The 19,623-nt window shown below is 38.7% G+C and overlaps 1 protein-coding gene across 3 annotated transcripts in view; it reads left to right on the top strand.

Moving 5' to 3' along the window:
• Positions 1-19,623, top strand: part of ABCC8 (ATP binding cassette subfamily C member 8) — a 56,327-nt gene that overhangs the window by 23,448 nt on the left and 13,256 nt on the right. Inside the window, exons 14-27 of one of the 3 annotated variants that reach the window (XM_081202076.1) lie at positions 453-563; positions 2,295-2,370; positions 3,090-3,195; positions 5,151-5,183; positions 6,497-6,532; positions 8,332-8,430; positions 9,605-9,689; positions 10,469-10,549; positions 10,989-11,126; positions 12,136-12,261; positions 14,198-14,297; positions 15,497-15,744; positions 17,137-17,303; positions 19,165-19,234. In XM_081202076.1, the coding sequence (XP_081058202.1) occupies positions 453-563; positions 2,295-2,370; positions 3,090-3,195; positions 5,151-5,183; positions 6,497-6,532; positions 8,332-8,430; positions 9,605-9,689; positions 10,469-10,549; positions 10,989-11,126; positions 12,136-12,261; positions 14,198-14,297; positions 15,497-15,744; positions 17,137-17,303; positions 19,165-19,234 (1,476 nt within the window). The remainder of the gene's footprint in view (positions 1-452; positions 564-2,294; positions 2,371-3,089; positions 3,196-5,150; positions 5,184-6,496; positions 6,533-8,331; positions 8,431-9,604; positions 9,690-10,468; positions 10,550-10,988; positions 11,127-12,135; positions 12,262-14,197; positions 14,298-15,496; positions 15,745-17,136; positions 17,304-19,164; positions 19,235-19,623) is intronic. The other 2 variants (XM_081202078.1, XM_081202077.1) reach the window with 2 other exon arrangements.

Raw genomic sequence — 19,623 nt, 5'->3', positions numbered from 1 at the left:
AGCTTCTAACTATTTTTGTTTAAGGCCAGCAGTGGATAGAGTGGGGGGGGCACTGACTATCATAATCAAGTGGGGAGGAGAAAGCCCATCCATACCAGAAATGGTTAAGAGGTAGCAGTAGAGGCTGAAGGCGACCCAACCAGTCCCATGCAAATGTACAATTTGTTACTGGCTTCCAGGGCCTAGTGTAGGCAATGGTTGCTGTCTGTAGGGTCTGCTAGCCAGGCAGTCACTGCACAGTTGCACAATGCTGATTGACACACAAACCTGTCTCCTCTGCTTCTTACCCACCATTTCTAGGAGGGGTTTGGTGTATCTTTGCCCCTCAGTCCCTCCCCAGTCATGATTAATGATTGCACCAGAAAACCAAGGCATTGTCCACTCTTGCTTAAAATTCTTTCACAGTCCTGTCACCACTCACCATGTATTTCTGTCTTCCTGATCTTGCACAGCCCCTCAAAGTTGTTAACCGTAAGAGACCTGCCAGAGAGGACTGGAACAATTACAGCTCTCCTTTAAGAAGACCTGTTAGCACCACAGAAGCAGATGATTATTGTGTAAAGGTGGTAATAAGGTCACTCTTTCTAATAATGTTGTTACTAATAAGCTCAGAGTTCTAGAGCCTGGAAAACCCACATTTGCATTTAGAAAGCAAAAAAACATGACTGCCGAGGAGTAAGTTCTCATTGAAAGATTGTGGTATTTATCTGCCTCTTGAAGATAGAAATAAAAATAGTTTGGTAGCATGGTTATCAGTTTGTGAAATAGATCTTCTTGAAACGTTCTAATTTAGCCCAGCTTTCAAGATGTTTTTGGGCATAATTTGTGTCAGGTCTCAAACTAGTATCTGCTTTTAATGCTAGAGCTTGACACTGGAAAATATTGTGTGAGAGTGGATAATAGTGTCTCTGAGCTAGTACGCAGTCTGCATTTCTATTGACATTGTCTTTACACATCAAAAGCTAGAGTGAAAGGCTTCTAGTCCAGAGGGTAGTGTTTTCAGGCAGACACTTTTTTTAGAAGCATCTCCTCCTCCAACTGTATGATTCCTCACTTACTAACCTTCACTCCTATGTCCTATTGCGCTCCCTTAACAATGCCTTCTTTGCATTATATATGAATGACAAGGGCACAAGTGGTTTTTCTGTAGCTCAGGAATTCCTTCTCCGAGCAAATTGTGAGAGCAGTTCTCCTCAGAAAGCTTTACCCAAATTGAAATTGAGTTATTGTGTTTATTGAGTTTATGACTATTTTAGTTGTGTGGTTTATATTTAATTAAGCTATGTGTTCTGATTAAGTTGAGCATTTTTTTAAACCTGTGCATGTTTACTCAGAAGAATGGGAAATATCTTCATGTGCACATTAGAGCTTTCATCCTCAACACATTTATTAGGGAGCGAGTGCCACTGAAACTTACTTCTGAGTAAACAGGCTCTGTGACCAGCTCTGAAGGAAATTATAAAACTCAAAAGGAAGAATTGTGGAGTTTTGTGTTTGCTTTGTATAAGCCACAAGAGGTAAATTAAGATTTTTCATTTAAAAAAAAAAATGGTAAGGCAGTTTGCATTTGATGCCCAAACAATACTGTGCTGATGCAACATACAAGTATGGTATATCTATTTCCATGGAGTTGCCAGTATCTGGTTATGGTGAGACCAGAGAGACTCCTGCCTGGGAACTGTTGCAGTTACTATGACCAACTGAAGTAATCTCAGTTTTCTGTCTCCTATGAAAGTTTGGAGTTTGATTAGGGTCTGATGAACAAGGACACCATGTTTCCCTGGCACAGGAGAAGGAGTTATACCAGACCAGTTGGTTTGTGGTTTGCACACTAAAGAACAAAAAGATATCATTAGCTTGGAGATGATCTGGTTGAATGCATGTGGGGTGTTACCAAGTTGTAGTTTTAAGGTTTAAAATTTCCAGTTATTGTTTTTTTTACATCTATTTTTGATTGCTAGCCATCTTGGATGCACATTTGCCCAGAAAAGTGGTCAAAAATATATATTTTTAATATAATAAAAATACTTAACTTAACAATTCTCAAACTAGCCAAACAAGAATGCCCATTTTAAGATAGTCCACATACCACAGAATCTCTTAAAATAATACTCAGATGAAAGCATAGAAAATCAAATTGGTCAAAAAAAGGGTAAGCAAGAAATTAGATAGATCAAAGTGGGGTGGGGCTAAACTGTCTTATTGGAAAACTACAAATAATTTTTAAAGAAAATGTCTGAGTGAGATTTTGCAATGGCATGGATTGTTTATCTTTTTTGCTATTGTTGCCATAGGTCACAAATGGATTTTTCACTTGGACACCTGAAGGCTCTCCAACATTGTCCAGCATTGATATTCGAATCCCTCAAGGTACTAACCCACTCATTATATTTCCCCCCCAATAATTTTTATTGGTTTTTACATATATTTTCTTTGCATAACATCATCACAACCTTTTCCCAAAAATAAAACATTTGGCTCCATGAGCCTGTGACTTCCTTCCTCCCCGATTAATGGTTTTCAAACTTAATCTCTATACATTGCATTTTCCTGTATTTCTTATTCCTGTTAAATCTTATCCTTATATATTTCCTTACTTAACTACAATAAGTAATAAATTTATCCTTACAAAGCTTCCTATAACCCTACTAGCAATGTTAATTGTTTACATTTGTCTTTCAAATATAACCTAAATTTACTCCAGTCTTTCTGGAAAACCTGGTCCTGCTGGTTCCATGTTTTTCCCATCAGTGTCACCAATTCCGCATAGTCTATTAGTTTCATCTGCCACTCTTCTTTTTATTATAACAAACTTTTTTGCAATAACTCTGATCCAGCAAGGGAAATCCGCATGCAGAAATATGCTCCTGTGCAGGAATCAGATACCAATGTGCATTCATATCTGTATCAGCACTCCACAGTGTGGGTGAGGGATATGCCTTTCCACACCCAGCTTTGAAATATCACCTAGTGCACCTGTGTGAATGTATTATTGAATGTTTACTCATTGAGCGCAACTGTTTCTGGATCAGGGCTCACTATCTGTAGTAAATTTAAACTTCAAATAAAATTCTTTTTTGTTACTGCAGGTCAATTAACAATGATTGTGGGACAGGTGGGCTGTGGTAAGTCATCCCTCTTGCTAGGGATACTTGGGGAGATGCAGAAGGTATCTGGGAATGTAATCTGGAACAGGTAATTTTATTCATACTTTAATTTACTGTGTAGTTTATGCAAGGGATACAGACTTAACTTCAAAGCTATGTTCTTGGTGCATGTGAATTAAATCACTGTTTTGGTGAAGACCAAACCATGTTTATACTGTATATTTTATATTGTGGTTAAGAACAGGCATAGGCAAACACAGCCCTCCAGATGTTTTGGGACTACAACTCCCATCATCCCTGACCACTGGTCCTGTTAGCTAGGGATGGTGGGTGTTGTAGTCCCAAAACATCTGGAGGGCCGAGTTTGCCTATGCCTGGTTAAGAACATCAGCTTTCCTTACTTACCTCTTCCACGTATATGCAACTGCAAGCAGCCCCCAATTCTAAACATATATATTTGTAAGTAAACCCTACTGATTTCAGCCAAAGCACAAGAATACCGCTTTAAGAGCCTGGGGAATTGCCGTATACAGAAACTACATATAAAGAAAGCAGAACTGTTGGCTTGAAATTATATTTACTATGCCTGTGCTGGTATGTTCTATGCAGAATCAACACTATCTTAAATCATTAAATCAGTGTGGGTCTATTAATAATTGCCTCACAATTAATATTCTCTTTGTCAGTATTTTTGTTAAAACATTCAGTTATTTTGAAAGAAAACACACTATAGAATCCAGCAGTTCACGTTGCAGTTTGTTTTCTTAGCTACATCTCCATTCCAGTGACCAAATCATATATCCTTATCACGTTCCTTTTGATGACAGTTTGCAATAAATATAAATTTTATTATATAGATTTTGACAGTGTCTCTAAAATCATGTATGCATGAAACATACCACTGTTATAATTTGTTCCTATCCACTGTGTAGCTATGGCTATTATTAAGTTATACAATGGTAGCATCTTTCGAATACCTGTGTATGTCCTTCCCAAATCAGCAAGTGTAATTTATATAATTTATACATCCCAATGGCTTTTTGTTAGCTTTCCCCCCATTTTCAGTGAAAATCAGCAGAGTGGGTTGGTTGTTCCACCTAGTGGTCAAAAGGCAAGCTGCAACCTTTTGAGAGGCAGGCATCCAGTTCTGCTCCTGCCTTTGGTTGAAGTGCAGCCAGTCACCATTGCTCTCACTAATGGAGTAAAACTAAATTATTGATCATATTTATATACAAATGCTATTTATTAAATGCTATTAAGCAATTACTCTCTGAGGAGTAGGAGTTACAAAATGGAAAAGCATGCTTCTCAACATTGGTTGAAATAAATTTACAAAAGAGAAATCCTGTAACAGCAGGCACTAGGGAGATGACTTACCTGTATGGATTCTTTGTGGTTAGGGTCCTATTAAAAAAAACATGGTACCTACACAATTCTTCACCATGGAACCATAATTTGGATATACAGTACAGTATGTTGCTCTGGCATACTTAAATGTAGGTATTAACAACCAAATTTCTCCATATGATGTCCATTAGTTGGAACCCACACTAATAACTTTTAGACAAGTCCTACTTTCAGCATAGAATTTGCATTCTCAGTTTGCTCTATCACACTATATATCAAGCCCACCAAGAATTGGCATAACTCAGCAACGTAAACTTTTAGGATTCATGAGGGTTCCTTCATGTTCACCTTTAAGTCTTTAATGCAAGTCTTATTCCACTGCAGCTCACATGAACATTTTTAAAGTACTAAATATAAGCTTCTCATAACCACCAAACATTCAAGAAAGATGGTGGCAAATCAACCCATGTGACTGGAGTCTTGCACTGGTTGATCATATTGCATCAGGTTGGCTGCTAAAATATTGTAAAGTGCCTGAAGTAAGATGCTGTTGGCCTCAATGTGAAGCAACTCTATGAAAAATATTTTGCAGTGTACATGCAAAGTAGAATGTCATTGTTAATCCTCCTGTGAGCAAACGGTTCAAAAGTACCTGTATGAACAATATTCTTCTTTTTTTTTTTACTGATGATGCAGCATTCCTGACAGTGAGACAGGGGAAGATGTCAGGTATAGTAATACACATGATTCTTGCTCATCATGCTATGCTAAATCTATTGTGTTGTGAAGAAACAAAGTACTGTACAGTTTGGCTTTACAGTATTAACTGTCTGAAATGATTCTTTATTAAACATTTCAGCTTTTACTTAATTTTTCTTGCTCTCTTGACATTTCTTTTTTTCTTATTTACACATCCCATTTTATGGAACCAAATGGAATGAAAGTATCTATTGGGCAGATGAACATGTGTTGGCATAGTTTTTACTTATTTATTTATTTTACTTATAACACTCCTTAGTCTTCTAGCCTAAAAGGCAAGATACCAAAAGGTACACACTTTGCTTTGACGTAGCTCATCTGCTTCATGCTGCTTTTCTGAAGAGTGTTCGTGTACCACCTCCTGCAGAGATGGAAATAGATAATTACTTATTTCCCAGGTCCTGGGATTTTTGTCATGTCTATTAGTTTTCTTCCCTAGCTTATCCTAGTTATGAGATGATATCTAGATACTTTTGCTCAGCAAAATAGACAGTTTCAATATCTTGATACATAGTATCATACACTAGATCAGATTTCCCCCCACCTATAAACTAAAACACAAAAAGTCACATGTGAAACATGCTTAACATGGAGATTAATTTCAAAGCAGTGTGCATAACATTGAAGCTTCAGAATGTAACGTACCGGTATATATTAAAATTTTGCAAGTTTTCAACAAAAGATACAATAAAAAAAAGACAGGAAGAAAGAAGGGGGGGGAGAAAGAAAGAAAACCATCTATGTATATATAGTACCAAGCCCTCTATCACAATTACATCTTGATTCTACAAGTTGCTTTCTGAAGAGAGGTATTAAAAGTGTGAATTAGATTCAGATCCTTCCCACCCCCTTATCAACCAACATAAAAGTACCTGTACAACAAAGTGAACTATTATCCAAATGATTGTCGGAAGACTGTGTTATGTTTGATACAGTAGAGTGGGGGGAGTCAAATCACAGTCATAACAGAATAGGAAATGAAAATGTATAGATATATGCATGACACGGTGTAATAAGTTGTGTGGTGTTGTTCACCTGAGGTTGTATTTACCTAAATTTAAGACCTGCTAAGGAACAGATTATTGTTATTATGTCTTGAAATGTAAAACTACAGATTCAAAGAGAGTGTACTTTCTTTTTACTATGACTGCATCTATATATAATTTGTCAATGTATATGTCATTTATTTACTTCTCTTGATTTTAGAACTCAGGCATATCTAAAGTATTTCCAAAAGTGCATTAATACTGCCATTTTACAATATACTGTACCTTTTCCTCCAGCCCAGAAAGAGAAACAGCTGTTGACACTGAAACCAGGTACTAGTTAATTATTCCTTCAGGGTCAATCCTGGGTTATGCATCACCCTATGATCCACATCCAGCTGTGGTGATCCTTCCAGGGTGCCATTTGGGGAGTTCTACAGCCTGTTAACCCCCCTCCCCCGTCTGGGCATTTAGATAGAATCCTTCCTCCTGGATCCTTTTACAGGGGTATGCTGTTTCTTTGAGCTAGGAAGGGGGTAGGGCTCCATCCCACCCCCTTTGTCTAGACTAACGATCCAGTCCAATGCCTTTTGCACCACCTGAGTCAGCCCCACCTTGCTTGTTCACCACCATACCTCTCACATCTGCAACCAATCTCATAGGCCGCAGTAGATGTCCAGCAGCCAACCCTCATTGTCCATCAGTGATAAGTGCATGCCATCAGGCCTGTAGAAATCCACATTACTGAACATAATGCTAGGGGGCTGAATTACCTGGCCCCCCAGGTGAGACACTGTGTGGAACATTGCTTTGTTCACTTTCTTCTGGTTACGGCAGGCACCTATGAGCTCCAAGCCCACCTTGCCAGTGCGTTTTAGGATGTCCCCCATGCAGGGCCTCAAGTTCAGTGGTTGCTGTGAAATGAGATCTATGCCCTTGCTGCTAACCAGGTCGTCCTTGTCTAGCTGAATCACCAGGGCATCTGGCAGCCCATGTAGTACAACATGTGGTATAACCCATGGCATCAGGCTAGGTTTATGCCCCCCTGGGCTTATCAAGTAATACAGGCTCTGGCCTCCAGGCAAAGCTACTGGCCCCAGAAAGTTGTTGTAGCATGCGCAGGATCCCTTAAAAGTGCTGTTCACATTTTAGCTCTCTTTTCCATGCACCAGGGGTGCAAATCTAAATTATTTGGGGTGGAGCAGGAAAGCCCCACCCCTTATAATCTGTCACAAGACACAGTGTGCACACACTATTTAAATGGCAGTGCCCATCAACATGGGGGCTCCCTCAAATATTTTATTGGGAGGGAGGGATCTCAGCCCCTAGAGGTTGATTCCTATGCCAGGCACAAGTAAGAGCCATTTTCTACCACAGTGAGGCTCCCCACGGGGAGTAAAACCACAACCCCTAACCCAGCTCAAAAAACTTTGGCCTCTTTTCCAGGCCCAGCTGCCACCACAGGAGTCTTCAGCTGCTTTGGTGGCTAAAATATTATCTGGCCACTTGTTAGACCTCTTCAGGAGCATCTTCACTCCCCAACATCTGTTGCCCACTGCACTGCCGAATGCAAGTGCACCCGGCTTACATAGTATGGTAATGGATACAAGTTTCCTCTCTGAAAACAACTCAGGCTCTTTCTGTAACAGAAAAAAATGATGAAAAACCATGGTCCAATAAAGTCCTTTCAGTTGGGTCAGCCTTTCTCTGACCACTGGTCCTGCTAGTTAGGGATGATGGGAGTTGTAGTCCAATAACAGATGGGAACTCAAGGATGAGTTAGGTAAAACCTTTTTGACTAGGGTATCCTTCATATTTATAGGGCAATGTAATATTAATCTAGAGCCACTTACAACAGCTTTTGCTACCCCCCAAAAAAGATGCCTTTTGTAATACAAAAATCTGAATTTAAAGCTATTACAGACTAACCTGACTGTAACCTTAAACACAGTAACAATTTAACCAGGGACACATCTCTTGTGAAAATATACCTTTTTTAAGGATAGAGATGGAATATTAATTGATATTTAAAATAAGACATTGAAAGCTACATTAATGAAGAATAATTTCCGTGTCTGTTTCAGTAAAATAAAGCAAAGTCCTTCTGTGGTTTTTTCTTTCTTTGTTTCCAGGAAAAGAGAATCGGTGGCATATGCTTCCCAGAAACCATGGTTGCTAAATGCTACTGTAGAAGAAAATATCACTTTTGAAAGCCCTTTTAATACACAAAGGTTAGTGTACTTAAATGCCTTGTAAATGCAAATAATAGTAAGTCTATCTTACCACCCTTATAGTGAACGTTTTTTATTGCTGTTGACAGTACTCCTCTCCTGGTTACATAGTAAAAATGTTGAATTGTTATGACAGAGGTGACGGTCTTTGAACTGTAATGATTTAAAACATTCAATCATATTGAGCAGTGATCCTTCCTTAAAAGTTCAGTATTGACTGCACCTTCTTGACTGAGTACTAATCTAAGCATTACATCACCCACAAGGAAGCAACTGAAAAACATTTCCACATGGCAGATGTGTCACAAAAGTGATTCAATATGCGAAGCTGCTTTCTAAATAGCATGGTCCAATTGTGTGGGGAGACTTTTTGCCAGCATTATGTGAGGTGCAACCCATCTCTTGCCAGAAGTCCTTCCTCAAGAAAGCAGAGACCATTGTCCAAGAAACCAAACTTTTCCTGACTACATCACCTGTGCAGCCAGTGGTTTATTTTCAGTATTTTCCTTCTGGGCCACAGTGCTCAACAGGAAGGAGTAATGAGAGAAACACCTGTTCTCCAAGGCCCTACAGCTTCCTACTCAAAGTCTCATAATCCCTTGCTATGTTGCTATGTTGAAGGTTGTGTCTGGCAGTATGATTTGTACCCACATGAATCAGAAAGAAAGGGTTGCATTGTGGATGTATGTTAGGGTTCATCCACACTTCCACTTGCCTAGAAAGCACAGGTCCACACAGTTTTCCCCTTACCCCACTTCTTTCCCAGGAAAAGACCACTCTTTAGCTCTTCATCAGAAGAAACAATAATCCACAGAAAACCCAATTGCCATTTGCTCCTATTGAGTGCTAAAGAGCCGTTTTCCCTGGGGAAAAGCAGTGGGACAAGAGGATGTGTGGATAAGCCCTTCATCTCCTCAGAGGATTGATCCCAGCAACAGAACCAGGGAATGCTTCATTTATTTCTAACCTTTGGACTACCTGTAGTGCATTATTAGCTAAAATGGTATTTATTTGCCTGGAACAGAGTTCCCATTAGAACAATTAGTGCTTAGCAAACATGCATTTTCCAGCGTGTGACTTCTCCAGCTGATTAATTTTGCTCTTAAAAGCAGGTAAAATGTGCTTGTGAGGCAGTCTCTAGGTGAATTGACAATTACCAGTTCTGTTTCCACAGGTACAAAGCAGTAATTGATGCTTGCTCTCTTCAGCCTGATATTGACATACTTCCTCATGGAGACCAAACACAAGTTGGAGAAAGGGTGAGTGACCATATGCAATATGTTTGTTTGTTTTTTAATTAAGCACCCAAACTTGTCATGTGTTCTTGAAACACCAAGGATAAGACAGGAAGAATATAAAGCATTGCAAATGAGCTGCACAAACAAGGTTTCATCTTGTAGCAGTGTATGTTTTCAGAGATAACATTGTCAAAATACAATGGGATAAAGTGTTGGGTTTTCACACATGAGACAGATCCATATCTCATGGGATGGGAAACCTGTGATCCTCCATCTAGCATGACCAATTATCAGGGATAATGTGAGCTGTGCCCCTGCAATATATGGAGTGCAATAGAATTCCCACCCCTTCTATAAGTGTCTTAGTCAAGTCTTTATACCACATACTAGGGATGGGGCACTTGTGACCGATATGGTGTTTGACTCCAGCTCCCATCAACCCCAGACAGCATGGTCAATGGTCCAGAATTATGGGAGTTCAGCAACATCTGGAGAGCCACAAGTTCCTTAAACTGTTGCAGACATAGTTCCTCATATTGACTTCAGGAGCTGTAGTGAAAGTCATTGATGAAACACTTGTATTTTAAAAGTGATTTGTAAATTGTTAACAATAGGGTCAATATTTTGAAGAATGTGAATGAAGATACAGTACTGGCTGCCTTGTTTAACAGCATTTGGTATTTCTATCTTTTTTCAAAGTCACTCCCATATGAAGATTTATTAAAGCAAAATTTGAGCAATGATGCTTCAGAACTGATTATATAGCTTTTCAAACTGAATTGTTTTGTCTTTTATTCCAGGGCATTAATCTTTCTGGAGGTCAACGCCAGCGGATCAGTGTGGCAAGGGCTCTCTACCAACACACAAATGTTGTATTCCTGGTAAGTTGGCCATAACTAAATCCACTCTCTAAACTGAGGCTTGCAAAATTCTGTTGTACTGCCCGCATATAGGCATCCACCTGAACAATGCTAATATGATATTAATTAATATTCAAGATACAGTGATATGACACCATGGAAATGAGACCATTATAAGTATTCCAGAATGGATGGTACAGTGATAGGTTTTAGCATCTTTTTGCTCAGAAGCTATGAACAATTTTGAAAAAAAGAAATTCATGTGAATTTATTTTACATTATTTTATTGCACATCTAGAAAGTTTTGTTTTCATTCATATAGTAGGATTCATATGGAAGGTTCCACCTTTCCTGGAAGGACACAAAAAATATGACAAAACAAAAGCTACTTCTCCTGCAAAAGTAACAGTGCGCCATTACTGAGGAAATATCTGAGTACTATATATTTTGTCTTGATTAGGATGATCCTTTTTCTGCACTGGATATTCACTTGAGTGACCACCTCATGCAAGAAGGAATCCTGAATATGCTAAGAAATGACAAGAGGACTGTTGTTCTGGTTACCCACAAACTACAATATCTGCCCCATGCTGATTGGGTGATGAAGCTTTCTTTGAATATAGAAGAAAAAAGTGATTTGCTAATATTCACAACCTGCTTGTATATGTTTGCATGCCTGGTTCAACAAACGATAAGCACTCTTAAAGAAAACTGACTTCAATGAAATGGGTATTTAATTATCCATCTGCTTGTGTGCTGTCCTAACATCTTTACAGCCCTGGTTAAATATTTATATTTTGTGACTTTGCACTGTCATAGCCCTTGGCAACCCCATCATAGGTAATGTAACAGCAAGTCCTGGAACCAATTCACACTTTACTTCAGGAGTGGGGAACCTGTGGCTCTGCAGAGGTTGCTGAATCATTCATTGAATCATTGCAAACATTTCTCTCCGTTAGTCATGCTTGCTGGAACTGGTGGGGAGTTGAAGTCCAATGACCATTAAATATGGGAGCAGAACTTGGGAAGGGACTCTATCTCCCTATATTGCTTGTGATTAAGACATTTCATTTACTTCCAGGGTGTTCAAGCAAGCAGCTTCTTGGTGTGCTTGCAGCTGTCATAGATAATTTTTAGGTAATATTGTATATACCTTATGACAAAGATAAAATGGACCATTGTCAGTGACATTTAGGTTCAGTCCATAAAAATGCCAAAAGATTAATTATGTAAGTAGACCCAAAAGAAAGGAACTAAGCACAATTTGAAAGACAGCTCCTTTTAAAGCACCACGATAGACTATCTAAAAAGAGTGGCATTGCACACTCAAAACAAGTTCACCTATTAGAATAATAATTTTTAACACATAGCTTAATTCTGCTTGTTATTCACAAGTTATGTGAAGTTTAAAACTATCTTTGGATGAGAGAGAATAAGCCCTCCTTTAAGCAATTAAAATAAATATATAATCAAAAAAGAAAGAAACTTAGCAGTAATTAAATAAGAGTTAAAAACATGTATACCAATTAAAGCAGCTTTTAATGTGTGGTTTTGGTTTTTTTAAAGAACAGACTTTATTGACAAGCTACATCTTAAAACTGTTTCAGATTATTGCAATGAAAGATGGTACCATTCAAAGAGAAGGCACTCTCAAAGATATTCAGAAATCAGAATCTGAGCTCTTTGAACACTGGAAAACACTCATGAATCGACAGGACCAAGATCTGGAGAAGGCCAGTTTTGTTTTTCTTTAGATTTACATTACCTGAAGCATTTGTAGTTCAAAAATACGGAATGATAAATGAAATTCAAATGAATAGCAAGGCAGTCCAGAATCCAGCAGGGAAGAACAAAGTGGGGGATCCATTACCAAACCCATCCCATTTGTGCCAACCAGGGTGGCAGTTAGAGATGGGGCAGTTGTCTTCCTTCCTGTGCCAGCTCCAGGCTGGGGGTGCAGAAGGGTCCAGATCGGAACCTTCTCTGACAAATGGACTAGCTTTTAATCAAATATATCCATCACTAGCCTTGCCTGTTTTGAAGCCATACACCAGCTACCACCAGCAGGAACACTGCCAGACAGAAGCTATGTTCACATTAGTAATTTTCCCCTGCTGCATTTCAAGCCACAGTTGCACAGTGTTGTTCACATCAAAGAAAGGTTGGGAAAGCATTCCCCTGGTGTGTATGATCTTTTTGGTGTGTGTGTCCAGAACACACACCCCCAAAAACCCCTCCTATTCATTAAGCTGTCATCTGCACATAATGTGCTGACCTGCATATGTGAGATGACTTACTCTACATCTACCGTAGGTTTCTAGTCAGATTGAAGCTAGTTTGAGAAAAAAACACATCGAACAGCAGTTTTTGTCAAGAAACTACAAGATTGATATGGATTGTGGCAGCATCACATGCACGCAGTCTCAGAAACTAGTAATGGGAGGACACTTGATATCAAGTAAGCGGTAATCCGAACATACCCAGAGATAGCTTTTCATTCACCTGTGGGTGCAACAGGGGGCCTCTGCAGAGATGAAGTCCCCCTGCTTGCCAGTCTGCAGCAGCAGAGGCCACCAGAATGTGGAAGAGGGGTCCCCTCTAGTGGCACATATCAGGAGTTATGCAATAATCCTTCATCACACAATTTGTCAAGGGGGGTGTTATTCTTCTGTATGGTCTGTACCTGAAACCATGTATGAATCAACCTTCCCAAAGAGATGTTCTTGCATAAGAAAACTGGAATTTGACCATAGTAAATAAAAGTAAGGTCATAACATACGAAGAAGAAATTGGTTGACTTAGGATGCAGTTCAAACCATGGCCTCAGACTAGAGCTTAAGAGAGTGGTAGGACCTCAGCCCTGCAGCTGACACCAGGCAAGGTGGAAGGCAGCAGGAGGGAAATTGCTGCAACAACCTGGAAGTGGCAAAAGAATTGAGCCCAAAATGAGCCTGATGCCATCATGTGATGCAGTGGAACCATCTTGGGAATAAGTGGGTCCTGGGCAGCCCCCACCCCTGCAACACCGCATTTCAAAGCATTATGTGGACTGCTGGCAGGACACCACCCTTTTGAGATAACACTCTTTCAGGATACCTCTGCCCCATCCATAAAGGCACACTAGCACAAGGGGGGTTTGCTCTGCAGTGTCCCATATTATGTTTACATATTGAGAAAGATGTTTAAAATGTGAATAGTGAATAGAAGCAGGGCGATCAGAGGTGTGGTGCCAACAGACCTTTGTAACTGATTATTTTTTTAATTAATCAGTTGCCTGAAGTAACTATCCCTATTAGCTAGAACTCACTCTCTCTTACTCAGTACATTATCTCTCATTTGTGAATTATGCTCACCCTCTTGGCCATAGCTAGGTATAATCTGATTGTTGTTGAATTTAGCAGTGATGCTCCAAACCCTGGTGTTGAAACGCATATCCTGATCTCTTAATCTTAGTTAATGGCTGAGCTGCCATTATGTCTGCTTCACCCTCAAGTGATAGATGGCATTGTATGTGTATGCCTAGGGGATTATTAATTCATGACAGTTAAATGCATTGCACTCGCTTCATTTCTAACAGCAGATTGATTTGAAAATATAATTGTTTGGAAACAAAACCTTTAAAAATGAAAAACCTGTACACTCAGTGTCACTTGTTTCTCCTGCTTTTAGGAGACCTTAATCGAACGAAAAGCTGTGTTAGACAGGACAAACCTCCAAAGGACAAAGAATTCTCGAGAAACTCTTCTCCAAGATGAAGAAGAGGATGAAGGTGAAGTTGTATTCCAAACAGGACTTTTCTGAATAATTTTTTGTCATTCTGTCCTTGACAATAGTTCACAACGCCAATACTTTAAAGTATTTTTGAACCGCTTATGTACAAGTCGAAGGTATTCTTTGTTTGCTAGCAGAAGTTTAATAGGAGATTCTTGTTTCAGCAGAACTAATTTTAACTGCACGTTAGAGCCATAATTGAACATTCATGCACATGTAGGTATTTATTTCATTGTGAAAGACTTCAGAAGTAATACAAGGGTCACTTTTCTTGTGGACTGCTAAGATTGGATTACTCCATGCATCTATAAATCATGGTGTCCCGAGAAAATTCTGAAGATCTGTTAAATAATTTAAACACTCTTTAAATGTGAGAGTAATGTGAGAATAATGAATGGCTAGTCAACAGACCTTCTACTATTTTACTTATTTTTTTGGAGAGCTTTTATTTTCTATCATAGAATTCTTAAGACACCACATTATATAAAAGTTGTTTATCCTTGAAAGGAGCCACTGGAATCAGTGTAGATGTGTTAAAATATCCTCTCTTTAGATTTGTATCAGTACTTTAGTCTGTCCGCATTGACATACTCCTTTGTATACATTTGAATATACGCACAAAACACCTGAAAATATCTACATAATATTTGGAGGTTTTCAGTTCATGTGTCTACTCACCCCACCTACTATGCATACAGCAAAACGGACAAACTGGAAGAAAACTGCAATCTGTTGCATACTTGCTTGCTAGTAAGTCCCCTTGATCGTGGGCCTTGTTGTGAATAAAAATGCAAAAATTAAACATGTTAGATCACTTCTGGAAGTAGTTTAGCCCTCTATATGTTGTTGAACTACATTATCCTTGAGCATCAGGGCTAGGTCAGCCATTAGCCAGTACTGCTGCTCTGGCAGCAGCAGGGCAGACGACGATGGCAAGGCACCACTTCCCATTTTACCTCAAGCAGAGAAATGGGACATGCTGCCCCTGTGGAGCATTGACCATGCTCATTGTGGCTGATAGGAATTGTTCCAGCAACTTCCTGAAGGCCGCAAGTTAGCTACTTGTGGTCTATGGGCAAAAAATGCTAGTCCTGTTTTTCCAGGACTTAATGTATTGTTAGCACTACATAAAGATGAGGAGGAGAAAGGTGAGATTTTCCTAGAAGGATTATTTTACAGTACAATATTCCTTTACAGATGAATTTCCGGAAAGTGATGATGACGACAATCTATCTTCTGTCCTTCACCAAAGAGCAAAGATGCCTTGGCAAGCATGTGGGAAATACCTTAGCTCAGCAGGATTCCTCCTCTTGCCTTTGCTGGTTCTTTCACAACTGCTAAAGCATTCTGTTATGGTGTCCATTGACTTCTGGCTGGCGCAGTGGACATATGATGCTATTGCTTTCAAGGCGGGGCCCACAGAGAAGAACTGCTCTGTTTGTGAGGTATGGTGCCTTCTAAGATCCCAACACTGATCTCTTGATACAAAGTAATATCTTCCTAGTTTTCTGCTCAGGTATATTCTATACAAAAGTCATATGCTCTCTGAAGTTGTTTACATTTCAAGTGGTCCTTGAAAACAGCATGAATAGAGAGTACTACTATGTTGTTGTTGTTGTTTTTCTGGGATGTAGCATTCTAGCTAATGCAAATGGTTTAAAAAGAAGTATTTTATGCATTTGCAGTACTGTTGCAATGCAGTCTTCAACCATTTTACTAGGGAGTAAATCCCATTGAACTCAATGGGATTTCCTTCTGAGTGACATTTTAGGATTGCATTATGAATCTATAAAAGCACATATTTCGTCATGTGAACAAGATAGCACAAGTATTTTGAACACGGAATGTGGATATATCGGGCTGCCACCAAACATGGTATCTCAGTGTTTGTACTCACAATTTTCTGTAAACATCTATTGAAATTCTTTCATGGCATGACCTCATGATATGAGTTCCCCTTCTGCAGCCCTACATCACTATTAATCATAATTAACTCATCAGAAGAGTTAAGAATTGAAGCAACCATTACAATTATATTTTCTAAAACTCTTTCATTTTCCTGTACAACCATTATTCTCAACTAAAGAATTATATCTTATGTAAATTGCAATGGCATGGAAATTCTGTCTGTGTTAATAAAAAAGACAGAATCGATTCAAAGAAGATCAACATAATTAAGTTACTTGTTTCAAGGAGGGATTAATTGTTCCTGTGAGTCAGATGTGATGCTGGCATTATTTAATTTAAAAAAATGAGATTGAATCATTTCTGGCAATTTGTGTTTTATAAATAAGCAATCTATTTTATTTAAATTCTTTGGGTGATATCCAAACTCTGCACAAGCAGACTTCTACTTGTGCAATTGAACCTCCTCATCCTCCTTCTCCCCACTGTGCCCCCAATCTGCTCTAAAAGATCCCCAGTGCTCCAGAGGAGACTTGTGGGGTCATAGCAGACAGCAGTGGGGAGGAGAAGAAAAGGCTGTCTCCTTGCAGAAGCAGAAGTCCATTCCATTGATGGACTGACACAGTCTGTTCTTCTGCACAGTGGTTGAGGATAAGTAACAACTAGATGTGCATACTAGCCCATTTCTGCTATAGTCATTGTATTTTAAATGTTTAATTTCAAGCATTGCCAAATTATATATCTGTATCTTGGCAAACCTAAAGTCTAAGTGCTGAATGCTTTATTTTCATAAATATCAAGAGAGACTGAAGTAAGTACCGTAGCTATGTAGACAGGTAAATGGGAAAATACCCTACAGTTATTAATCCTGCAATTCTGACAAGTTTTGTGTTTTTTGTTTCACCATTTTTCTTCTCTGTCCTCTCTTTTAGGAATCCAAGTTTAATCATTCTCCTTATACAAGAATATTCAGCATTCTCTGTTGCCTTGGAATTATATTATGTCTTGTAACATCAATAGCAGTAGAATGGACTGGTTTAAAAGTTGCCAAGAAACTACATTGTTTTCTGCTGAATAAAATTATTTTGGCTCCAATGAGGTATTCTACTATCATGAAATTCAAAGATAATGTTGTGATAACAGTGTTGCATGCAGTTTTAAGATAGCATTTCATATGCAGTTCTACCTAAATGATTAATAATTGTTGTTTGTTTTGTTTTTGGTGCACCCAAAGATCCCAAGGGCGAACTGCTATAGCATAGAGTTTCTTTAAAAAGGCTTTTACTAAGCAAACAAAAACATTGATAGACCATATGGATGGCCTTCTCAGCATCCTATTCTAACCCAGAGTTCCCATCCATTATTTCCAGTTTAATCCAATATACCATAATCCTATCCTAATCCATAGTTCATAACCCTAAAGATCAGTACATCTTCATCCAGTCCCACAACGATTACTCAAAATAATAATAATAATATATCCCCATGCAAGTAGATAAATAGGTACCGCTCCGGCGGGAAGGTAAACGGTGTTACCGTACGCTGCTCTGGTTCGCCAGAAGCGCCTTAGTCATGCTGGCCACATGACCCGGAAGCTGTACGCCGGCTCCCTCGGCCAAGAAAGCGAGATGAGTGCCACAACCCCAGAGTCGTCCACGACTGGACCTAATGGTCAGGGGTCCCTTTACCTTTATCTCAGTCCAACTACATATTACACTGCACAAATGTATTACTGTCCTATCATAGAATCATAAATTTATGGCACTGGAAGGAAGCAAAATGCTAAAAAGATCAGTCACTCTAGTCCCCTACACATGCAATTCATATAATTGTTAGGAGGAGAGAGCTCTAGGTATATCGTAAGAGATGTTCCTCTAACAATTATAATTTGCCATAGTTGTCTTGTCCGATCTATGTCCAGTCAGTGGTGCATGCTCTCATGGTGGGGCTTTGACATACAAGTGCCCTCAACAGAGTGAGCTCCAAAACTCAGTAGGGCTGGGCTGATGCATTTTAAAATATATGAAGTGATAGATATTTCCACAGAGATAGCCAATGAGATGTACTCCAATTGTCAGTGGTGATGAGAATTGTAGTCCAGCAACAACTAGAGGCCACCACACTGTCTACCCCATCTTACCATCTATAGGGAGGGGGGACCATAACAAGATTTGAAGTAATACACATTACATTAAGAGGGAGTAAGATCATTAACTCTGGAACCTAACATTAGATCCAGGGGCTAATGATCTTACTCCCTCTTTAGATGCTAATGTGTAGTAGCATCTAAAGTCCCACTGAGTCCATTACTTATTCCTGCTGCAACAATCTTCCCATTGACCCTCTCAACAGTCTCCCAATGGACACTGTGGTATTTCGTTCCTTTAAGTCTACTCTACATTGAAGAGTAATCTAATGTTTCACTCTTCAGTTCAGAAAAATAGAGCCTACCATGGCTGTTTGATTACTGTGAGTTTATTTGGAATTGGTTTTAAACTCCTGAGACCTTTTATATCTCAAACAACATATTAAAAGGGATTTTTACTGAACAGATACGCAGATATACAGTTAATAGCAGAATATATTCTTGTTTAGATGATGAGTAAATAACATTTCAATGTTTGGCCATCATTTTTGTTATGATAACAAGTATTTGTTACTTGTATGCAATTCTTTGTATCTTTGAATAGAAAACACTTTCTTGGTTTAATTGTATCATTCAATTTGTGCAATGAATTGAATCTGATGAGTGATTCATATTTCTATAATATGTGTATATATTTGATAGTAGTTTAACTATCAGTAGTAGTATAACACAAAGTTCTCTCATTCCCCAGTGTTAAACAGAGTTATGTGTAGTTTGGTATTGTTCGTAATCCAGAAATAACTGAAATAGACATTAAATCAGTTTTAAAATTTCTTTCAATGTCAAACTTGGTGGTCTCAATTACCTATTACAGGTTTTTTGAAACAACACCCCTGGGAAGTATCTTGAACAGATTTTCAGCCGATTGTAACACTATTGACCAGGTAGGCACACTAAAAAAATAGTCACTAAAAGTAAATTCTGATTTCTTCCAGTCACATTCAGTGCAAAATCTAAATGCAAACTATATTTGGACTATAGTTGAACAATATGAATAATGTTGCTATGGAATGATATTGAAGTATTTTATACATTGTAGCAATGCTGTCAGAACGTTTTATATAACTAATATAAATTTCCATGAGGAAATCCTTTAGAATAAATAAAAAAGGAGAACATCTCATTACAAGATAATGTAATTTGATACTAAAAATAAATAAAGAGCCTATCATACTTCAGGGTCTGAAGAGCTACATCAAAGTACCTTGGCTAAAACTGTGGCTGTGCTGCCTTTTTTTTTTTTTTTTGCTTTGCATCAGCCCATTTCCATTAG

Source organism: Podarcis bocagei, assembly GCF_964188305.1.
Source record: "Podarcis bocagei genome assembly, chromosome: 1".
Classification (NCBI taxonomy): Eukaryota; Metazoa; Chordata; class Lepidosauria; order Squamata; family Lacertidae; genus Podarcis; species Podarcis bocagei.
This window is presented reverse-complemented; position numbering and strand designations above follow the sequence as displayed.